The sequence below is a fragment of the Corapipo altera genome, unplaced genomic scaffold (genome assembly GCF_003945725.1).
Source record: "Corapipo altera isolate COAL_440 unplaced genomic scaffold, ASM394572v1 46, whole genome shotgun sequence".
NCBI lineage: Eukaryota > Metazoa > Chordata > Aves > Passeriformes > Pipridae > Corapipo > Corapipo altera.
Genome location: NW_020884883.1, coordinates 16595995 through 16612633, shown reverse-complemented (window position 1 = coordinate 16612633; position 16639 = coordinate 16595995). Strand labels below are relative to the sequence as shown.

The 16639-nt window shown below is 44.0% G+C and overlaps 2 protein-coding genes across 2 annotated transcripts in view; one reads left to right on the top strand and one right to left on the bottom strand.

Annotated features, from left to right (window-relative positions):
* Positions 1 to 73: 73 nt before the first annotated feature.
* Positions 74 to 5145, top strand: SF3B6 (splicing factor 3b subunit 6). The gene is made up of 4 exons (XM_027641009.1): positions 74 to 310; positions 551 to 669; positions 3262 to 3400; positions 3906 to 5145. The coding sequence occupies exons 1-4, from the start codon at positions 281 to 283 to the stop codon at positions 3993 to 3995; spliced, it is 378 nt and encodes a 125-aa protein (XP_027496810.1). The 5' UTR covers positions 74 to 280; the 3' UTR covers positions 3996 to 5145.
* Positions 5146 to 9107: 3962 nt separating this feature from the next.
* The window catches only part of FKBP1B (FKBP prolyl isomerase 1B), a 45382-nt gene continuing 37850 nt past the window's right edge, over positions 9108 to 16639 (bottom strand). The window contains exons 3-4 of the mRNA XM_027641010.1: positions 12312 to 12424; positions 9108 to 9822 (exon numbers count right to left, since the gene is read on the bottom strand). Of these exons, the coding sequence (XP_027496811.1) occupies positions 9694 to 9822; positions 12312 to 12424 (242 nt within the window). The 3' untranslated portion in view covers positions 9108 to 9693. The remainder of the gene's footprint in view (positions 9823 to 12311; positions 12425 to 16639) is intronic.

Genomic DNA, 16639 nt, shown 5'->3' with positions numbered 1-16639 from the left:
TGAATTGAAGGAGGAGGCGGGGCCGGGGCTGAGCGGTGCGCGCCGGGACAGCTCCGGTCCCTGAGGGGAGCGCGGTGCACGCCGGGACAGCTCCGGTCCGTGAGGGGAGCGCGGTGCACGCCGGGATAGATCCGGTCCGTGAGGGGAGCGCGGTGCACGCCGGGATAGATCCGGGTCTCCCGCCCAGCGTTCACGATCCCGGCTGGTGTTCCTGTTCCCGGGCTCCTTCCCCGCCGTTGTTCCTGCCCCAGGCCAAGGCCCCCGCTTTCAGCCCGCAGCCATGGCGATGCAAGCGGCCAAACGAGCCAACGTGAGTGCGCTGCGCTGCCCCCTCCCGCCCGCGCTGGGCTCCGGCCCCGCTCCTGGGGAAGGGAGCCCATCCCGCTCCAGGCATCCCGCTGGTCTGACGGGAACGCGGCAGGAGGGTGGGACGGGGTGATCTTTAAGGCCCCTTCCAACCCCGTTCCATGGTTTAGCCCGTAAGGTGCCGAGTTTAAGGTTTGTGGTACGTGCCCCGGGTCTGTCAATCCCCGTGTCTTTTCCCTCTCAGATCCGGCTCCCCCCGGAGGTGAACCGGATCCTGTACATCAGGAACCTGCCGTACAAGATCACGGCCGAGGAGATGTACGACATCTTCGGGAAGTACGGCCCCATCCGGCAGATCAGAGTGTAAGTGTTTTGTTTTCCTTTGGGACGTGAAGGGCTCCACGTGCTCCAGTGCCCGTGTTCCCACCTCAGTGGGTGACAGCTGGGATCCACAGCTGGAAAGGCTCAGTGCCCTGAGTGCCAGAGAGGGATGTGATGATGCTCTTACGTGAATTTATAGAAAATTGTATTGCTGGGAGGTGGGGGGAAGAAGCTTAAATTTCATGTGAACTTGGGGAAGTTGGTAAAATATGAGACTTGTTCTCTTGAGTCTCAAATACAGTTGAACTTGTACCTTCAGTGGAGCTAAAAATTAAGAAAGGCAGAAGCTGAACAGTTTTCCTGTTTAATGAATATGAGATAATTAATAGGAAAACAGATGTTGATGTTGCTGCTGGACCTGTGGACTAGAAACAAACACCAGCAGCAACCCCTATGGGTCAGAGACAGGGTGTCCTCGACCACACAGGGTCTGGACAGTGGGGATGTGACTGTGACTTTGCTTATAAATGCCTGGAGATTGTACATGTGTGCAGCAGCTCTGAGGTTCTTCTCACTGCTGGTTCAAATACTGAAGACATGAGTGCTGGTGTTGCCTGTTATCCTGAGAACTGTCTGAGTCATCAGAATGGTTTGGGTTGGAAGGGACCTTACGGATCACGATGTTCCAACACTCCTCGTGCCATGGGCAGGGACACCTTCCACCAGACCAGGGTGCCCTAAGCCCCTTCCAACCTGGATGCTGTGGATTAAGCCATCATTCCATCTGGGTGGTATCATGATCCACTAAGTTTCTGGCAGAAAGAGTTGGCTGAAGCTGGAATTCAGGGAGAGCTTTTGAGGACTGTAGTAAGGCTGGTTGGAATATAGACACACAAAAGGATTTTTTTTTTTTGCTCCTTCTAAAAGAATATTTAGGAAGGGGAGGAAACAGAACTTGGTGTTTAATACAGTGTGAGACAGATTTCAGTAGATGCACACATAGAAAGGAAATGTAGTTTGTATTTGATATGGAGTGGCTTTATTGTACTGCTTTTATCAATGGTGGCAAAATAACCTGCAGCACCTCCTGAGTTCTTGATTAAGTTGCTGATCAGATTAGAGCAGAACATACCCTTGTCATTTATATGGCTTTCTGTTTCCCAGTTCTCTGAGACTGGGGTGGGAAATTAATGTTTGGTTTGACTGTGTAGGATAAATATGTAAATACATAAATTGTCAGTGCTGCTTAAACAGACCAAGTGTAACAACCTAAAATAGCAGTGCTCATTTCAGAGCTGTAGTGATTAAAATCACAGGATGGTTTGGGTTGGAAGGGACCTTAAAGACCATCTAGTTCCAACACCCTGCCATGGGCATCTTCCACTAGACCAGGTTGCTCAGAGCCCCATCCAAGCTGTCCTTGAACACTTCCAGGGATGACACATCCACAGCTTCTCTGGTAACCTGTTTGATTGTTAATTGTATAGAGCAAAGTGAGTTTTACAGACAGAGTTGCCCTCAGCAGACCAGGAGAGGGGGCACGTGCTGGTGGTGCTGTGCTGGGACGTGCAGCTGGACAGACCCTTCTCCTACAGGGAAGCACAGCAGACATGGCTGGGGAATGGCTGAAGGAACAAGGGGAAGTGTAAACGCTGGTGGGCTAAACAGGTGGAGTTCTTTGCTAATGAGCATAAAGGACAGCCAGTACTTAAGGTTTCTGAAAACACATAGGCTAGAACAATGTGACAGTGGGACATAAGGAATTGGGATGTGTCGGGAGCTTTCCATCAGAGTGACGCACTGACAGGTGTGTCCAGCAGTTTGTTCAGAACTACTAATTGATGTTGTTTCCCACAGAAATCCCAACATCATCACAAGACAAGGCATAAGGTCGATCCCCCTTTGTAATGGCTTTTGTGCCTTGTGCAGTTTTTATCCCATTCTCCACCTTTGTACACATCCCAGGGTGGATATGTGACATGCCATTTGTCCTCGGGAGTTCTCAGAGGCACCTTGGAGACAGTTGTTCTGATTATTAAGTCTCTATAACTGTCTTTTAGTTGAAACCTTTGGGATCTGTAAACTCTGTGTCCCTCTGGGCTCATTGGTGTTATGTACCCAGCCACGTGTCTCATCCCTCGGGCGAAAGGAGTGGAATTGGTGCTCCACTGGGTGATGGCTGTGGCTCTGCAGTGGGCTTTCACCAGCAGGGCTGTTCTGACTCCTAAATTGACTATATGATGTACCAGGAGCCCTTTTCCACCCTAGGGATACATCTGATCCAGACAGCCACTGACAACCAGGTCTTGTAATATTAAATAAAACAAGCTAATTGCTGTAATAAAGACTTAAATCATTTCCAGATACATGGCAACCCTGACAAAAGCTTCTGATAGTTGTTGTGGGGAGGTGCATGTTGTGGGGAGGAGCACACTCTCCTGTTGTCTCTGGCTCTGAACTGTTTGGTGTGGAAAGCAGGGATGTAGTTTAATATCTAGAAAAAATAAAAAATGTTTTTTAGTGAAGTTGCATTAGTTCATCCCATCTCAGTCACTGTGAAATAAATAAACGTTAGACTAATAAAACCATTTCTTGTTCGTTTTATTCAATGTTAAAACTGATGTTGCTCTGCAGTGGGAACACCCCTGAGACCAGAGGAACAGCCTATGTGGTGTACGAGGACATCTTCGATGCCAAGAACGCCTGTGATCACCTGTCAGGGTTCAACGTTTGCAACAGATACCTCGTGGTTCTCTACTACAATGCAAACAGGGTATGTGCACCAGGCGGGTTTAAGTTACCTGTGAACAGAGCCAGCACAAAAAACCAAGCCCAAAATCAGTTTGTAAAAACAGTTGCTTGGGTGTCCTTAAGAAATAAACCCCAACTGTTGGAGGGAGTGGAGTGGACACACGGTCAAGGTTGCATCTTTACGTGGGGATTTGTGTGCCAAACAAAGTACCTTTGGACCAAGGGTGTGAAAGAAGTGTTTCTGGTGCAAGTAGTCTGGAGAAGAGGAAGCAGGGGCCTCACACCAGCACAGCTGCAGCAGGATGGGAGATCTTGTTTATGGGTAAAAAGTCTCCAGTTCTGATGTCCTGCCCGTCACTGACGGTGTCCAAGGCCCTGTGATGTTCTCCAAGGGTGAGAATCAAACAGAGCTCTGTGTGTGATGGTGATGGATTTCATAGTGATGTTGGTTGCAGTTACTGGGAAACAACATGTCCTAAGATGAGAGATTCTTTGTCATCTCACATCTTTTGTTTTCCTAATTACAGGCATTCCAAAAGATGGACACAAAGAAGAAAGAAGAACAGCTTAAGCTTCTCAAGGAAAAATACGGAATTAACACAGACCCACCAAAATAAACTGATCTTTTTTGGAAAACTGTTTTCAAGCCCTGCCATCAAGTTCTTAACCTAAACACAGGAATTCTCAACAAAGTGTAACTTTTTCTCTTACAAGTTTGATTAAGCTGCAATATGAATCTTTAGATCTTCACATTAGAATTAAATAAATGTAAAACATGGGAAGATCTGCTTTAAGATTAAATCCCCCAAGGGGACATGGGCTCTCCAAGCTGTGAGGGTGACCTGGCAAAGGCTGCATTGACCTGTTTCTAGCAGGAGCTTTAAGAAGGGACCGAGCAGGTTCTGTTTTTGACTGAACAAAGCAAGCCTATGTTAATAGCAAAGCTCCTTTCACAAACTGTAGAAGATAAATGACCTTTTAAAAGTATCCAGCTGATAAGCTGACTCCAGTCAAATCTTGTTCTAGCAGTGGTGCCAACACTGACCAGGTGCAGTGAAACAGCCCTGCTCTCACAGTGCTGTGCTACTGGGCTGAGCTAAGGCTGTACAAGGTCTTTGTTGTGTGTACCAGGTTTGTACTGAGGACTCTGTGTGAATTAGAGAACACTCAACCAAAATGAGACAGTAGATGAAGATTTTTATTTTGGTACCCGTACTGTGATTGTTTTCTGTCTGATGTGTTTGAACTGTAACACATTTTCTGTACATAAATTTTTAGGTGTAGCACCTGGTGGAGGCAAAACCAAATTTACGTTTCTTGTAGATTTTTTTTCTTCAGCACTCATGTCCTGTGTATAAAAATGAGTATGATACAGAGTGTGCATAACCAGTGTCTTTTGGAAGTGGGAAAGAACAACCTCCACCTCTGTTCTGAGCCAGCTGGAAGTTGTGTGAACTTTGGTAGTATCCTGCCTTGGAATGATTTACTTGGGTGGATGGGAGGTTTTACTCCCTGACCAGACAACTTCCAGCCACTGCAGAACGTGGGCAGATGCAAACATACTTAGCCTGAGGATTTGTAATTTAATTTTGTTTTTTTTTCAGTTCATTGTACTGTCATAAAGAAATGTTCCAATTTTCTGATCCTTTGATTTTTGTTGGAATCTGTCACTTAAGGAACCATGCTGTTCATTTGGTAAAAAAAATCAAATGTCTACATATTTTGCTTTTTTTTTCATCAAGGCTGTTTGCTGTGCTAGTTCTGTGTGTAACCTGTCCTTTCAGAAGGGGAGTCATCCATCACCTGAATGTTTAGGACACAGGTAGGAGCTGTAGTTAATCCGGCGCCGTTCATACAGGAATGTCCCTGTGTGTTCGTGGGTGATAGGCAGGGTGCCCATGCTCAGCTCGCACATGGAGGAGATCCCTGGCAGGATCCCTTCCCTTAAAATTGACACTGCTTTTTGCAGCAAGAAGCCTTGCAGGCCACAGTAATCCATCCCTGAGGTCGGGAACAGGCGCTGGGAGACTTTTGGAGCCTGTTATCTGGGGTTGGGTGAGCAGTTGCTCCTCCACTGCCAGCTTGGTCTTCAGGTCTTGCCCCTCAGATTACACAGTCCAAAGGTTCTCGGGCAAAAACCAGCTTGCCTTAAAAATATTTAAAGGAATGGAATCCTATTGGAAGGCTTGTTGCTGTGGGAACATCCATAGCTTTTTAAGCGTTACAAACCGCTCCACCCCCAAATACACATATTTTTTTTAATATATATTTATATATATATGTCATTTATATACACACAGGAGGCCCCTCGCTGTACCAGGAACTGGAGCTGCTTGTTGCCATACTGGATTTATGGTTCTAATAAATAATAATAAACACTGATAATAAATACCAGGGTGCCAGTAATGGTGTTGTGCACTGCCAGCCTTGTTTAAAATCACATGCAAATACCACATTGCTTCTGTCAATAGCAGAGAGCGTGGTGCTTGCACCACAGTGCCTGTTTTGATGAGGATTTGATGCTGTTTGAAAAACATATCTAAAAAGCAATTCTTTAGGGTAATAAGATTAATAAAAATTCCTTCAATGAATCCTCAAGATCAGCAGCTTTTGATTTCTCTGAGAGCTCAGCTGCCGCCTTTCATTAAATATTCCATTTCATACTTTTTGTTCCAGTGCCTGTTCAGGGCTTTCAATGTCCCTGCACATGTAAAATGAAATAATGATTTGTACCTGCAAGACAGAGGGAATGGAAATGGAATGCCCGGAGGATTGTTTTGATGAGATCTGCTCAAGATTTTGTTTGAAATGTAATATCAAAGGACAGGGAAATGAGTTCAGCTCTATGAATGGCAGAGGGGCAGCAAATAAGGCAGATGTTACCAGCCTTGCACTCTGCATCTGTGCTGGTTTTTGTGTGCTCACTTCCTGTTTAATTTTTCAGGAAGTAGGGCATGAAATTAAGCCTGGAAGGTCATTTTTGTCCCCATTGATGCTGTTTAGAAATTAGTAACAGCAGCATATCTGATTACACAGGCAATGACAGTAAATTTTTTCCAATCTATTATATAGTGGTAATAATTATATGTACTGCGTTGATCGATGATACAATTAAATAAATTAACGCATTTGCAGTCAAATAAAAAGCAGATTACATTTCCTTGAAGACTTAATTTCCCTAAGTATCACAAAGCACAATTAGTTTTCCTTTTAGATTTTTTTTTAAATGAAATTGGCATGAAAAATGTAATAATAGCTGCTTCCAGCCAAGGTCTCCGCAGAGAGCGGGTGATGAGGGAGCACTCCCATCAGCCAGCTGTAACAAGGATTTTACAGAGTTGGGAATGGCTGGTTGAATTGCTGAGGGCAAAAGGGACGAGCACAGCAGCAGCCCTGCAGATAGAGGAGATAAGACTGAGTATTATCAGCTCCTAGAGCCCAGCAGGAACGTCTTTTCCCTGGTAAGAAACCTGGTAGGGGCAGAAAGGCAGAACCATGCCCTGCTTATTGCCTCAGATGCAGCAGAAGCTCCCAAACAGCAGGGCCAAGAGAGGATGGAGGGAATATGTGGCCATTCCAGGTACGCTGAGGGAACCCTTGGCATCACCACTGTTGGGGCATTCAGGAAAGGGCACAAAACAGATACTGGCTCTGGTGAGACCCCACCTGGAATCCTGCATCCAGCTCTGGGGTCCCCAGCACAGGAGAGACATCAACCTGTTGGAGTGAGTCCAGAGGCAGGACATCAAGATGATTAGAAGGATGGGCCACCCCTTCTATGAGGAAAGGCTGAGAGAATTGGGATTGTTCAGTCTGGGAAAGAGAAGGCTCTGGGGTGACCTAATTGCAACCTTCCAGTACCTGAATGGAGCCTACAAGAAAGAAGGAAACATACTATTTATGAGAGCATATAGTGACAGGACAAAGGGGAATGGATTCAAACAGAAAAAGCAGGTTTAGATTAGGTATTAGGAAAAGATTCTTTACTGTGAGAGTGGTGAGACACTGGCACAGGTTGCCAGAGAAGGTGTAGGTGCCACATCTCTGTAGGTGTTCAAGGCCAGGTTGGATGGGGCTTTCAGAAGGTGTCCCTGCCAATGGCAGGGGGGTTGGAAAGAGATGATCTTTAAGGTCCCTTCCAACCCAGACCATTCTATGATTCCACAATACTTGGGGTTTTATTCTATCTTTTAATAAGCAACTAAAACTGGGCCATCAGCAGGAGCAGCTTAAACCAATGTGCTGAATGAAACTGTGTTTGACAGAAAAGACAGGGCCACATTACCTCTAACCAAGGCACTTATGTGAGCTTGCTTCTGCAACTGCTGCAGCCAAATAACAGCAGCTGCATCTGTGACCCAGTGCAACCACAGACCAGGGCAGTGGCAAAGGAGAGCAGGTCCTTTTCAAAGAATTTGGGAATGCTGATGGACATCAGACCCTGGCAGTTCCAATTCCATATTTATTAACAGAAAATTAGGCTGTCCTAAAAAAAAGTACTATTAGTGAAACGGAGTGTAACCCAGCTGCTGCAGTGACACGAGATTTCCACTAAAAAAAGGGTTCAGAAATGCCTTTCATTTCTTTACAGAGAGGGGAGCAAGAAAAAATTTACACAGCTCAGTGTATAACAATCTGTTAAGAGGTGGATTTATGGGCTTATTAATTAACAAGCTCCAATGGAGCTTTGTGGGGAAAATGAACATCTGGAGGGAGAAGAGTGTGAGCTGTAGTCGCTGACCAGATCACCATTCTTGTGTCTCTGTGCTCCTTCTCGCTCTCCTCTCCAGGAGGTGTCACCGGGAGTCACCTCCACAGCTTTGCTGTCTGACTGCTCATGCTCAATGTGTTCTCCTTACACAGATCCACACAAGATAACAGCACAGCAACTGTTTGAAATACTCCATCAAAACATCCATTAGTTGAAAACTATACAAATAGTTTACAGTCAAGTTGATGAAAAGTAACGTTGTGACCCAGGAAAAGGCAAAAATGAGCCTAAAGGAAAGAAATCAGACTTAGGCAAAGCAAAATAACAGCACAGAAGCAGCCTCACTGATCAGGTCCTGCTCCTAAATCTGGGTAAATGACAGAATACACATCTTCCTGTCTCCAGGGGAGGAACCAGCATTTCAGGAATTCATATAACCAGCAAAAGAAATAAATATTGCTCAGTCTCTAGTGCCAGAGGCCCAGTGCACACAGTAAGTTTTCAGGCTCTAAACAGGAGCAGATGATGCAGCCTAAAAACCACGGTGTGTTCAGTGGCCACATCATCCCACAAATCAGATTTGTTTTGAAAGGTGGATGCACATAATCCTGCTCTTTTCTAGCCTTGCTCAGCTCCATGAGAAAATTTTACCCTGGTTTTACTGTTGTAAAGGCACAGAATTAGATCAGCACTGCATGTTTTTGACAAACGGCACTTTCCACCTCTTCAGTAGCCAAATTTTGGCCAGAGCTGAGGGGCCATAGGCAGGGCAGAGGAGATGGAGATTCAGGAAACTTTTCTGCCCCAGCAGCCCTTCCTTGTACATTCCTGGTACCTCTGGTCCCACAGAGATCTTCTGCTGGGCCATCTCTAACAGGACCAGTGCATGGAATTACACGCATTCCATATAAGAGGAATAATTAACAAAAAATGGGTTGTTGGAGGGTTGTTTGAAGAACTTCTTAGACAGCAAAAAGCATTCCGGTGGCCAAAGGAGAAAAATAGGAAACAGAGACTGTAAAGTATCAAGATTTTATTGTTTTTTATATATATATATGTATAATTCTTAAATGAGACAGTATTTTTTAAAACAGCAGCAAGCAGAACGTACAAGTTGAGAAAAGTGGCAGCGCAGGTAACTCTGTTTGGCTAATGCCCGTTCATGTACAAGGTGTACATTGTATTTTTATTTTTTTTTGAGCACCTTTTGTGGTTTTTTATTTTTTCTTGGTTTAAGTGTACAGTAAGGCAGTGGTTTTTTTTTTCAATAAGGAATATATATATATATATTTATATTTATATATATTTTCAGTCATCACCGTGAATTCTTCGTACATGCAAATTAAATAAAATGTACAACTTTAAAATGTTACACCGGGAGACATTTTTTCCTCAAGGCAAAGCTTCTAATAAAAGGCAAATACGGACACCACAAAGTTAAAAAAGAGAAGGAAGGTGTAAGAATCCGAGCGGCAGGTGCTACTGACAGGACAGCTCAGGCAGGGAACGTCGGGATTCCAGTGGAGATTCCTCCCGCCACTGGCAAGGCGGGAAGGAACGGATGGTTATTAACAGATGTCTGCAGCCAACTCCCTCGGGAAGGTTCACTCTAACCTGAGAAGCTCCACATCAAAGAGGAGCGTAGCATTGGGAGGGATGACCCCAGGGTGGCCTGTGGCTCCGTAGGCCATCTCAGGTGTGCAGGTCAACTTTGCTCTTTGTCCTAAGCTCATCTGGGTTTTGGATGTGGGAGAAAGGAAAAGAGAAGACAAAAAAACCCCAACAGTATTAGAAGGAAATTAGAAGGAAAACAAATTAAAAAATCACTGCCTGGCAGTTTTACAGTATCAAGGAGAGTTGGGATAGTCAGAATCACAGAATTGTTTAAGTTGGAAAAGACCTTTGAGATTATTGAGTTGACAGTTTTGAACTGGATGATCTTTAAGGTCCCTTCCAACCCAAGCCATTCTGTGATTCTATGAGTCCAACTGGTTCAGCTTCCAATTTCCCTCACTCCTGATTAACTCTGAAGGTAATAGTGTTCACTGAGATCTGAGGTATAAGAATCAAATCCCTGCTCTTCCAACAGAGTATTTTGGAAGATTCTCAAAGTGCTATTCATGCACCATACACAGGTGATTGAATATTCATTGGCCAAGGAACAAGGCAATCAAGCAGTGATTTTAGCTCAGACCTTTCTCCCAAGATCAGGTGCCTCACTGGACTACAGATGACATGATATCTCCCATTGAATTTTTAAAAGTTGAATATTTTCAGGTTCTATAAAATATACCAAAGCTAGAGATTTGATTACTTTTGGTAGAAGAAAAATGTGAATATGAACTTTCCCACAGTCAAGGAGTATTAATACCATGGGGCTGAGGGCGTATGAGAAGATTCCCTCCAGGGGTTTCTGTGGGCCCACTGCTTGGATGTGTCCCTGCAAGCCAGACAGCTGGCAGGTCATGCCTGGATTTAAGGCATGGGATAACCCTGAACTGTGAGAAGTTGAGCAGAGAAATGCAGGTGCTGTTGGCATCTGAGTCATTACACCGAGGTTTGAGAACACCACATGGTTGTTCCAAGTGCCCTGTGCCAATCACACTCCCCAAATCCCTCAGACCCTGGGGTGGAAGGAGAAGGCCACAAGCTCGGCTTGTGTCAGTGATCCACTAGGAGGAGCAGGAGGGCAGTGTGTGACCACACGGACTTCTGGAATGGCTTTTGGCTGCTTTATTAACTAGGGGACGGGAGTCAGGGAGGGAGAGCAGTCAAGGAAGGGATGAACTGATTCACCCAAGTGTTTGTTGCCACTACTTTATCTGCACTGGCCTCTGGTTCCTACAGCTCTGGAGTCCTGAGCTCCTCTTAGGCCTCACTGCAAAGCAAATAAATAGTCCAACTCAAATCCTTGAGAGGAAGGTGGATATTTTTCAGAGTCTAGGATTACTCAAATGAACTTCTCTCTCTGCTGCTGCACAGTATTCCTGATAATGAAATGAGTCTGGAGAACCCAGATACCCAAGGGAATGGTATGAAGCTGTGTCAGGGGAGGTTTAGGTTGGATATGAGGAAAAGGCTCTTCACCTAGAGGGTGGTTAGACACTGGAACAGGCTCCCCAGGACAGTGGTCACAGCCTCAAGCCTGATAGATCCAAGAAGCATTTGGACAAGGCTCTCAGGCACATAGTGTGACTCTTGAGATGTCCTGTGCAGGGCCAGGAGTTGGACTTTGATGATCTTTGTGGGTCCCTTCCAACTCCAGATATTCTGTGATTCTCTGGCTGGAGAAAAGGGAATGTTTGCATTGCTTTCTCCGTAGAGCTGGAAAGCATTGTCTCTTCCACCTTTCTCTGGAAAAGCATGGTTGCATCATTCCTCATTCTACATTCCTCCCATTTCTCTATTTAAGCATAAGAAGTTATTCCTGTTAAAATTGTTCCTATACCAATATTTGAGCAGTTTCCTCCTCCACTGAGCTCTTTGATCCTGAAATGGGAAGTCAGAAGGAATTTGCACCCTGATCTCATTCACTCATGCACTTGAGCAGCCTGATCACACTCTTCATGTCATGAGCCTTCACAGCACTGCACAAAAAGCAAGAGCTCTTGTATTGGGGGGCTCTTGTAGAGTTTAACTGTGCTGGCACTCAAACTGTAATTATTGGAGGGCAGTTTTCTTTCTTTCAGTGTAGGGATAGTCAGTGAATGTTAAGTTTTGTAGCTGGGAGTCTGAAGTCATAAAAATGTAACAGGGCAGTTCGGTACCTTGTTCAGTAAGGATCAGAATCTGTAGCTGGGTCATGGATATCAAAAACAGCAGCGTGGAATTTTATGGAGTAGCTGAATTGAGGTCACTCCATAAAATGCTGCGACCACAACATTTTAGAGGCCACTGTTGTCCATTTGTGGAGCTGTCCATGGGAGAAGGATAGGGCTTATGTGGCACATTGTCACCCAGGGAGGGGACTTCACCTCTCCCCTCCCAAATGGGGAAAGGCTCATGAGTAGAGGATGGCCATGGATGGATGCATGGATGGATGGATGCATGGATGGATGGATGGGAACTACAGGAAATACTGCACTCAAATGGACCACGCTTTCAGAAAACCACTCCATATCCTGCACTGTGATTTCTGCTTGGTCTTGTCACCCCTGCACAGACACTGCTGTGCTCACACACCCTTCAGCCAGCTCCAAGTCCCAGAATCATTGCTCTGTACCTGTGTAACACCTTCTTCAAATCCTTTGATGACTTCTTGCCTGCCAATCTTGAACCTGAAAGGCTTGTTTCTGTCTCTGGAGGAATCAAATTTCTTTCCATTCTGTAACATTCCTGCCAAAACAAGATACACAGTTTCAATCTGAGCTACATCTAATATGAGCTAATTTACGTGCTGGAGGAGAGGGAAGGAGTGAAAATTTAATGTCTTGGTCACATCAGCTGCTCATTTCCATTTTCACTTTCAAGTCTCATCCAAAACGGATAAGGCAGGAGGGTCAGCCACAGTGGTACCATATTGTTACATTTTCCTTCCTGTAATTTAGGCTCTAAAATAGAAATATATTATTTTTATTATTCTCAATGCAATAGGCTGGAACCCATATTGTACCAAACACTGCACAGACATACAGAAGAGCTGTTGGTCACACACAGTGGAGCTCCCTGCCTAAGTGGATAAAATCAGGAAAGGAACAAGTGGGGGGCAGCAGAAGAAAGAATCCCAATGCAGGTGTCTGATGCAGGCCTGCCCCTGGAGACCAAAAAGCTCCCTAAAACAAGCCTGCAGACAAAGAACCCAAATGTAACACAGATTTGCCTCTGTTTACTTTTTGTTAAATGCTTACCATTTATTTTAAGGTTTCTTTTAACAGCCTAAGTAACCGAAGGGGACAGTTCTTGCAAGTTACCTTGTGCAGTAACCTGGGGCTGCTGTCCCATGGCTTAGCACAGCCAGCAGGAGCTTCCCCCCACTTCAAAAGATAGGGATGCAGATTCAGGTTTGAGAACACTTCAGCCAAATTGCTGCTAGTTAAATATCTGCAAATACTGAGCAGCTCCTTTGACTTGGTCCTGCAAATTTATACCAGAACAACTTGGAGGAATATTTCGTACCTTGGACTATTTACCTTCCCTACTGATTTACTCAGGAGCACGAGAATAACGTGTGTTAAACAAATGGGACCATTCCACACCAGATGTGTAAAACTCCTACACAACATGACAACTGCACATGCTCCTCCTCATGCAGAAAGAAGAGACTCTGCATTCACAAATATGAAAATAGCAAAGACATTTATATGAATGTTCTACTACCCTCGTTCTTTATATTTTCATTCAGCCCCGAGAGACAGACACAGAACACGTTATTTGTTCCTTTGGATGGGCACAACTCTGTTTCAATCCATGGGTTTTGAACACCTGCCCAGATTCTCCAACAAATGCATAAAGCATCACAGAGCACTACATGATTGGTTATTCTCATTCTCTTTTCAAACAGTGGATAATTATGGTAGCTTTCAACTTAAGAGTACCTGGTAATTGCTTTTGCAAAGTGTTATACTCTGGATATTGAAAGGTTGGGTTGATATTTATGCAACAGAATAAATCCTCTCTTTGTAGTGTTGTAGTGCCAGCGTTCTGGGCATACACAATGATTCCCCCTGTGCAAGGGGCTGGACAAAGATAAATTCATTAATCTGCAAAGTCTTTGGTTGAAAAGAACATTAACATGTCCAGCTTTGACAGAAAATGCTGAGAAACAGTGTCTTTAAGATCCAATATGAAAAATACAGTCTTACTAGTTTCTTTCCATTAAAGCAGTTATATTAATAGATCAGGCTGATGCACAAGTTTTATTTTTCAGTGAAAATCATCAGTTACTGTCCAAACAACAAAAAGGCATATTTTGCTTGCTTAAAAGGTCTGTGCTATGAATCAAAGCTAAATATGAAGAAAAACAAAGACTGAAAAGGTAGAATTCCTTTTATCAACCTTTAGGCTTCTAAGATGTAGCCAGCTACTTCTGAGCTAATTACTATGCTTGCCTCTGTAATCAAGTCAGAGAAAAATGCACTTTCAGGGAGCAATTCATCTAACAAAATCTAGGGATCTACATTAGGACATAATCAATCACATCCTAGCACTGCCTATTTCTTTGCAATACATTAAGGGAAGTCCAAACAACTAGGTCAGACTGATGTCCCCAAATTCACTAGTAGTTACACCAGTGGTGATGGCACTCTAGACTTGCAGTCACAAATACACAGTATTTGATCATTTCAGTGAGGCTCACTGTCTAGATATTTTACAGCAATATTAAAAACAAACACCATATTAAGGCAAATTAGCCATTGGCCAAGTCCAACATTTGTCAAAGTTGATCCTTCAGAGACACCTCTGTGTGTGTATAAGGCCTTAGGAGGAAAATTATGGAAAAACCTGCCCATAAGGAATGTTCCATAACCATCACCGTTAGTGCTTTTCATAGCCATTAAGTTTTTCACAGTAAAATAATGAAGTATTGCATGTGTGCTCTGATTCAAGTACATAGGATTACAGAATCACAGAATCAGTTAGGTTGGAAAATACCTCTGAGATCATTGAGTCCAATCGTTGACTGACCACCACCTTCTCAACTGAGGGCCACATCCAGTCTTTTCTCAAAACACTTCCAGGGATGGTGACTCCACCACCTCCCTGGGCAGCCCACTCCAATATCTAATCACCCTTTCTACGAAGAAATTCTTCCTAATGTCCAACCTGAACCTCCCCTGCTACAGCTTGGGGCCATGTCCTCTCATCCTGTTACTGGCTGTCTGGGAGAAGAGGCTGACCCCCACCTGGCTGCAACCTCCTTTCAGGTGGTTGTAGAGAACAATAAGGTCCCCCATGAGCCTCCTCCAGGCTGAGCCCACCCAGCTCCCTCAGCTGCTCCCCATAGGACTTATTCTCCAGACATTTCCCCAACTCCGTTGTCCTCCTCTGGACTCACTCCAGCACCTCAAATGAGGGGCCCTCCTTCCTGAATTGAGGGGCCCAGAACTGGACACAGCACTCAAGATCTGGCCTCACCAGTGCTCAGTACAGGAGGAAATGCACATATTATGGAATATATTACCTGAGTGATATCCCCAAACCCCTCCACACAGGCTGGGAAGTCACACCAGCTCTTGCACAAGGCTTTCCAGCTACAGACTAATATGGATTCATCTGTAATATAGAAATCCAGCCTGCATATGGGGGAGGGCAGGCGGGGAGAAGCAGCTCTAGGGGAACTCTCAGGAATATCATATAATCCTTTTTGAAGTATTTGATCTTAAATTTAAATGACAGTCCTTCCTCACAGCAATTTTATTTTTAAACACATCATAAAACCTTATGATTCTATGAAATGGAAGGAGACTATTGTAGAATCCCAATATTTAACAGTTTTAATATTAAAACCTAGTACTGTCATTGCAGTTTGCGTGTTCAAAGCAGTATGCAAACATTAATTATTCTTCACATTAGCCCAAGGAGGTAAAGAAGACATTTATTACAAAATAGCCTCAGCCTGCGAGTTCAGATTCAGATGCAAAGTTCCACAACACTTTAGTATGCTTTCATTTCATTTTGTAACAAAATCCCATTAAAACACTTAGCTTAAAGCTCTGATGGTTTACTAAACACCCCACATCACACCAGTGGCAGAATCAGAATTAACTCTTCAGAGATTCTGACAACAGCTCCTGGACAATGTTTCCCACTTAAAATAATATTTCCATCTGCCCATGAGCTTGCTAGTCTGATATCTCATATAAAAACTTACTAATTTCACTATCAAAAGCCTATAGGAGATGTCTTAGGCCTTGTAAAAGAAAACAGGCTTTTCTATATTTACAGCAGCATCCTATTTTCAGCAACAGCTGAAGATTCATGAACTCAGAAATGTAACCTCCTCTGTCATCACCTCACTGCTTTTAGAGGACAACCCAGGATTCAAAGACTCAGATGTGTCTGTATCTGCTGAAGCTCTGGCAGGAGGGTCAATTTTTATATGAGTGCCCTTTAAATGCACATCTAGACCAGAAATGAGTCAGAGTCCCCATGTGCCCTGGAGAAGTTCCGATACAGATTTAGATCTGAACTTTAGATCTTTTTTATCTCTGTTTCTGAGAGTTAGAGTCTACTATTCAGGCTCCTGGGAGCTAAAACAGCACAATGCTTTATTTTCTTTCTTGCTAATGCATCAATTGATTTTTTTTTTGGTGGAAAAAATTGATTTAGTTAATATTCTTGAAGAAGGACGGATGCCCGTCTTCAGCCTGCATCTTTATCTAGCTAACAGCAAGGACTAAAAACCCTCCACAATCTGGTACTCAATAATGACATTGTTTTGCCAAGTCAGAACAATCAATAAGACTTTTGACTGAGCAAGGACATCTAGATGCCTGTATGGTCACCTGTTACCTTACATTTGATTCTGAAAGGTAACCATCATTGTATTAAAATAATTAATTGCACTTGATTATTGGAATATGGTGTGGATTTGAAAACCTTCTGATCTAC

Excerpts from the sequence above, each read along its gene's own strand:
- SF3B6 (XM_027641009.1), top strand. The coding sequence starts at position 281 with ATGGCGATGCAAGCGGCCAAACGAGCCAAC. Across the intron at positions 311-550 it reads AAGCGGCCAAACGAGCCAAC|ATCCGGCTCCCCCCGGAGGT; the intron begins GTGAGTGCGCTG and ends TTTCCCTCTCAG. Across the intron at positions 670-3,261 it reads CCCATCCGGCAGATCAGAGT|TGGGAACACCCCTGAGACCA; the intron begins GTAAGTGTTTTG and ends GTTGCTCTGCAG.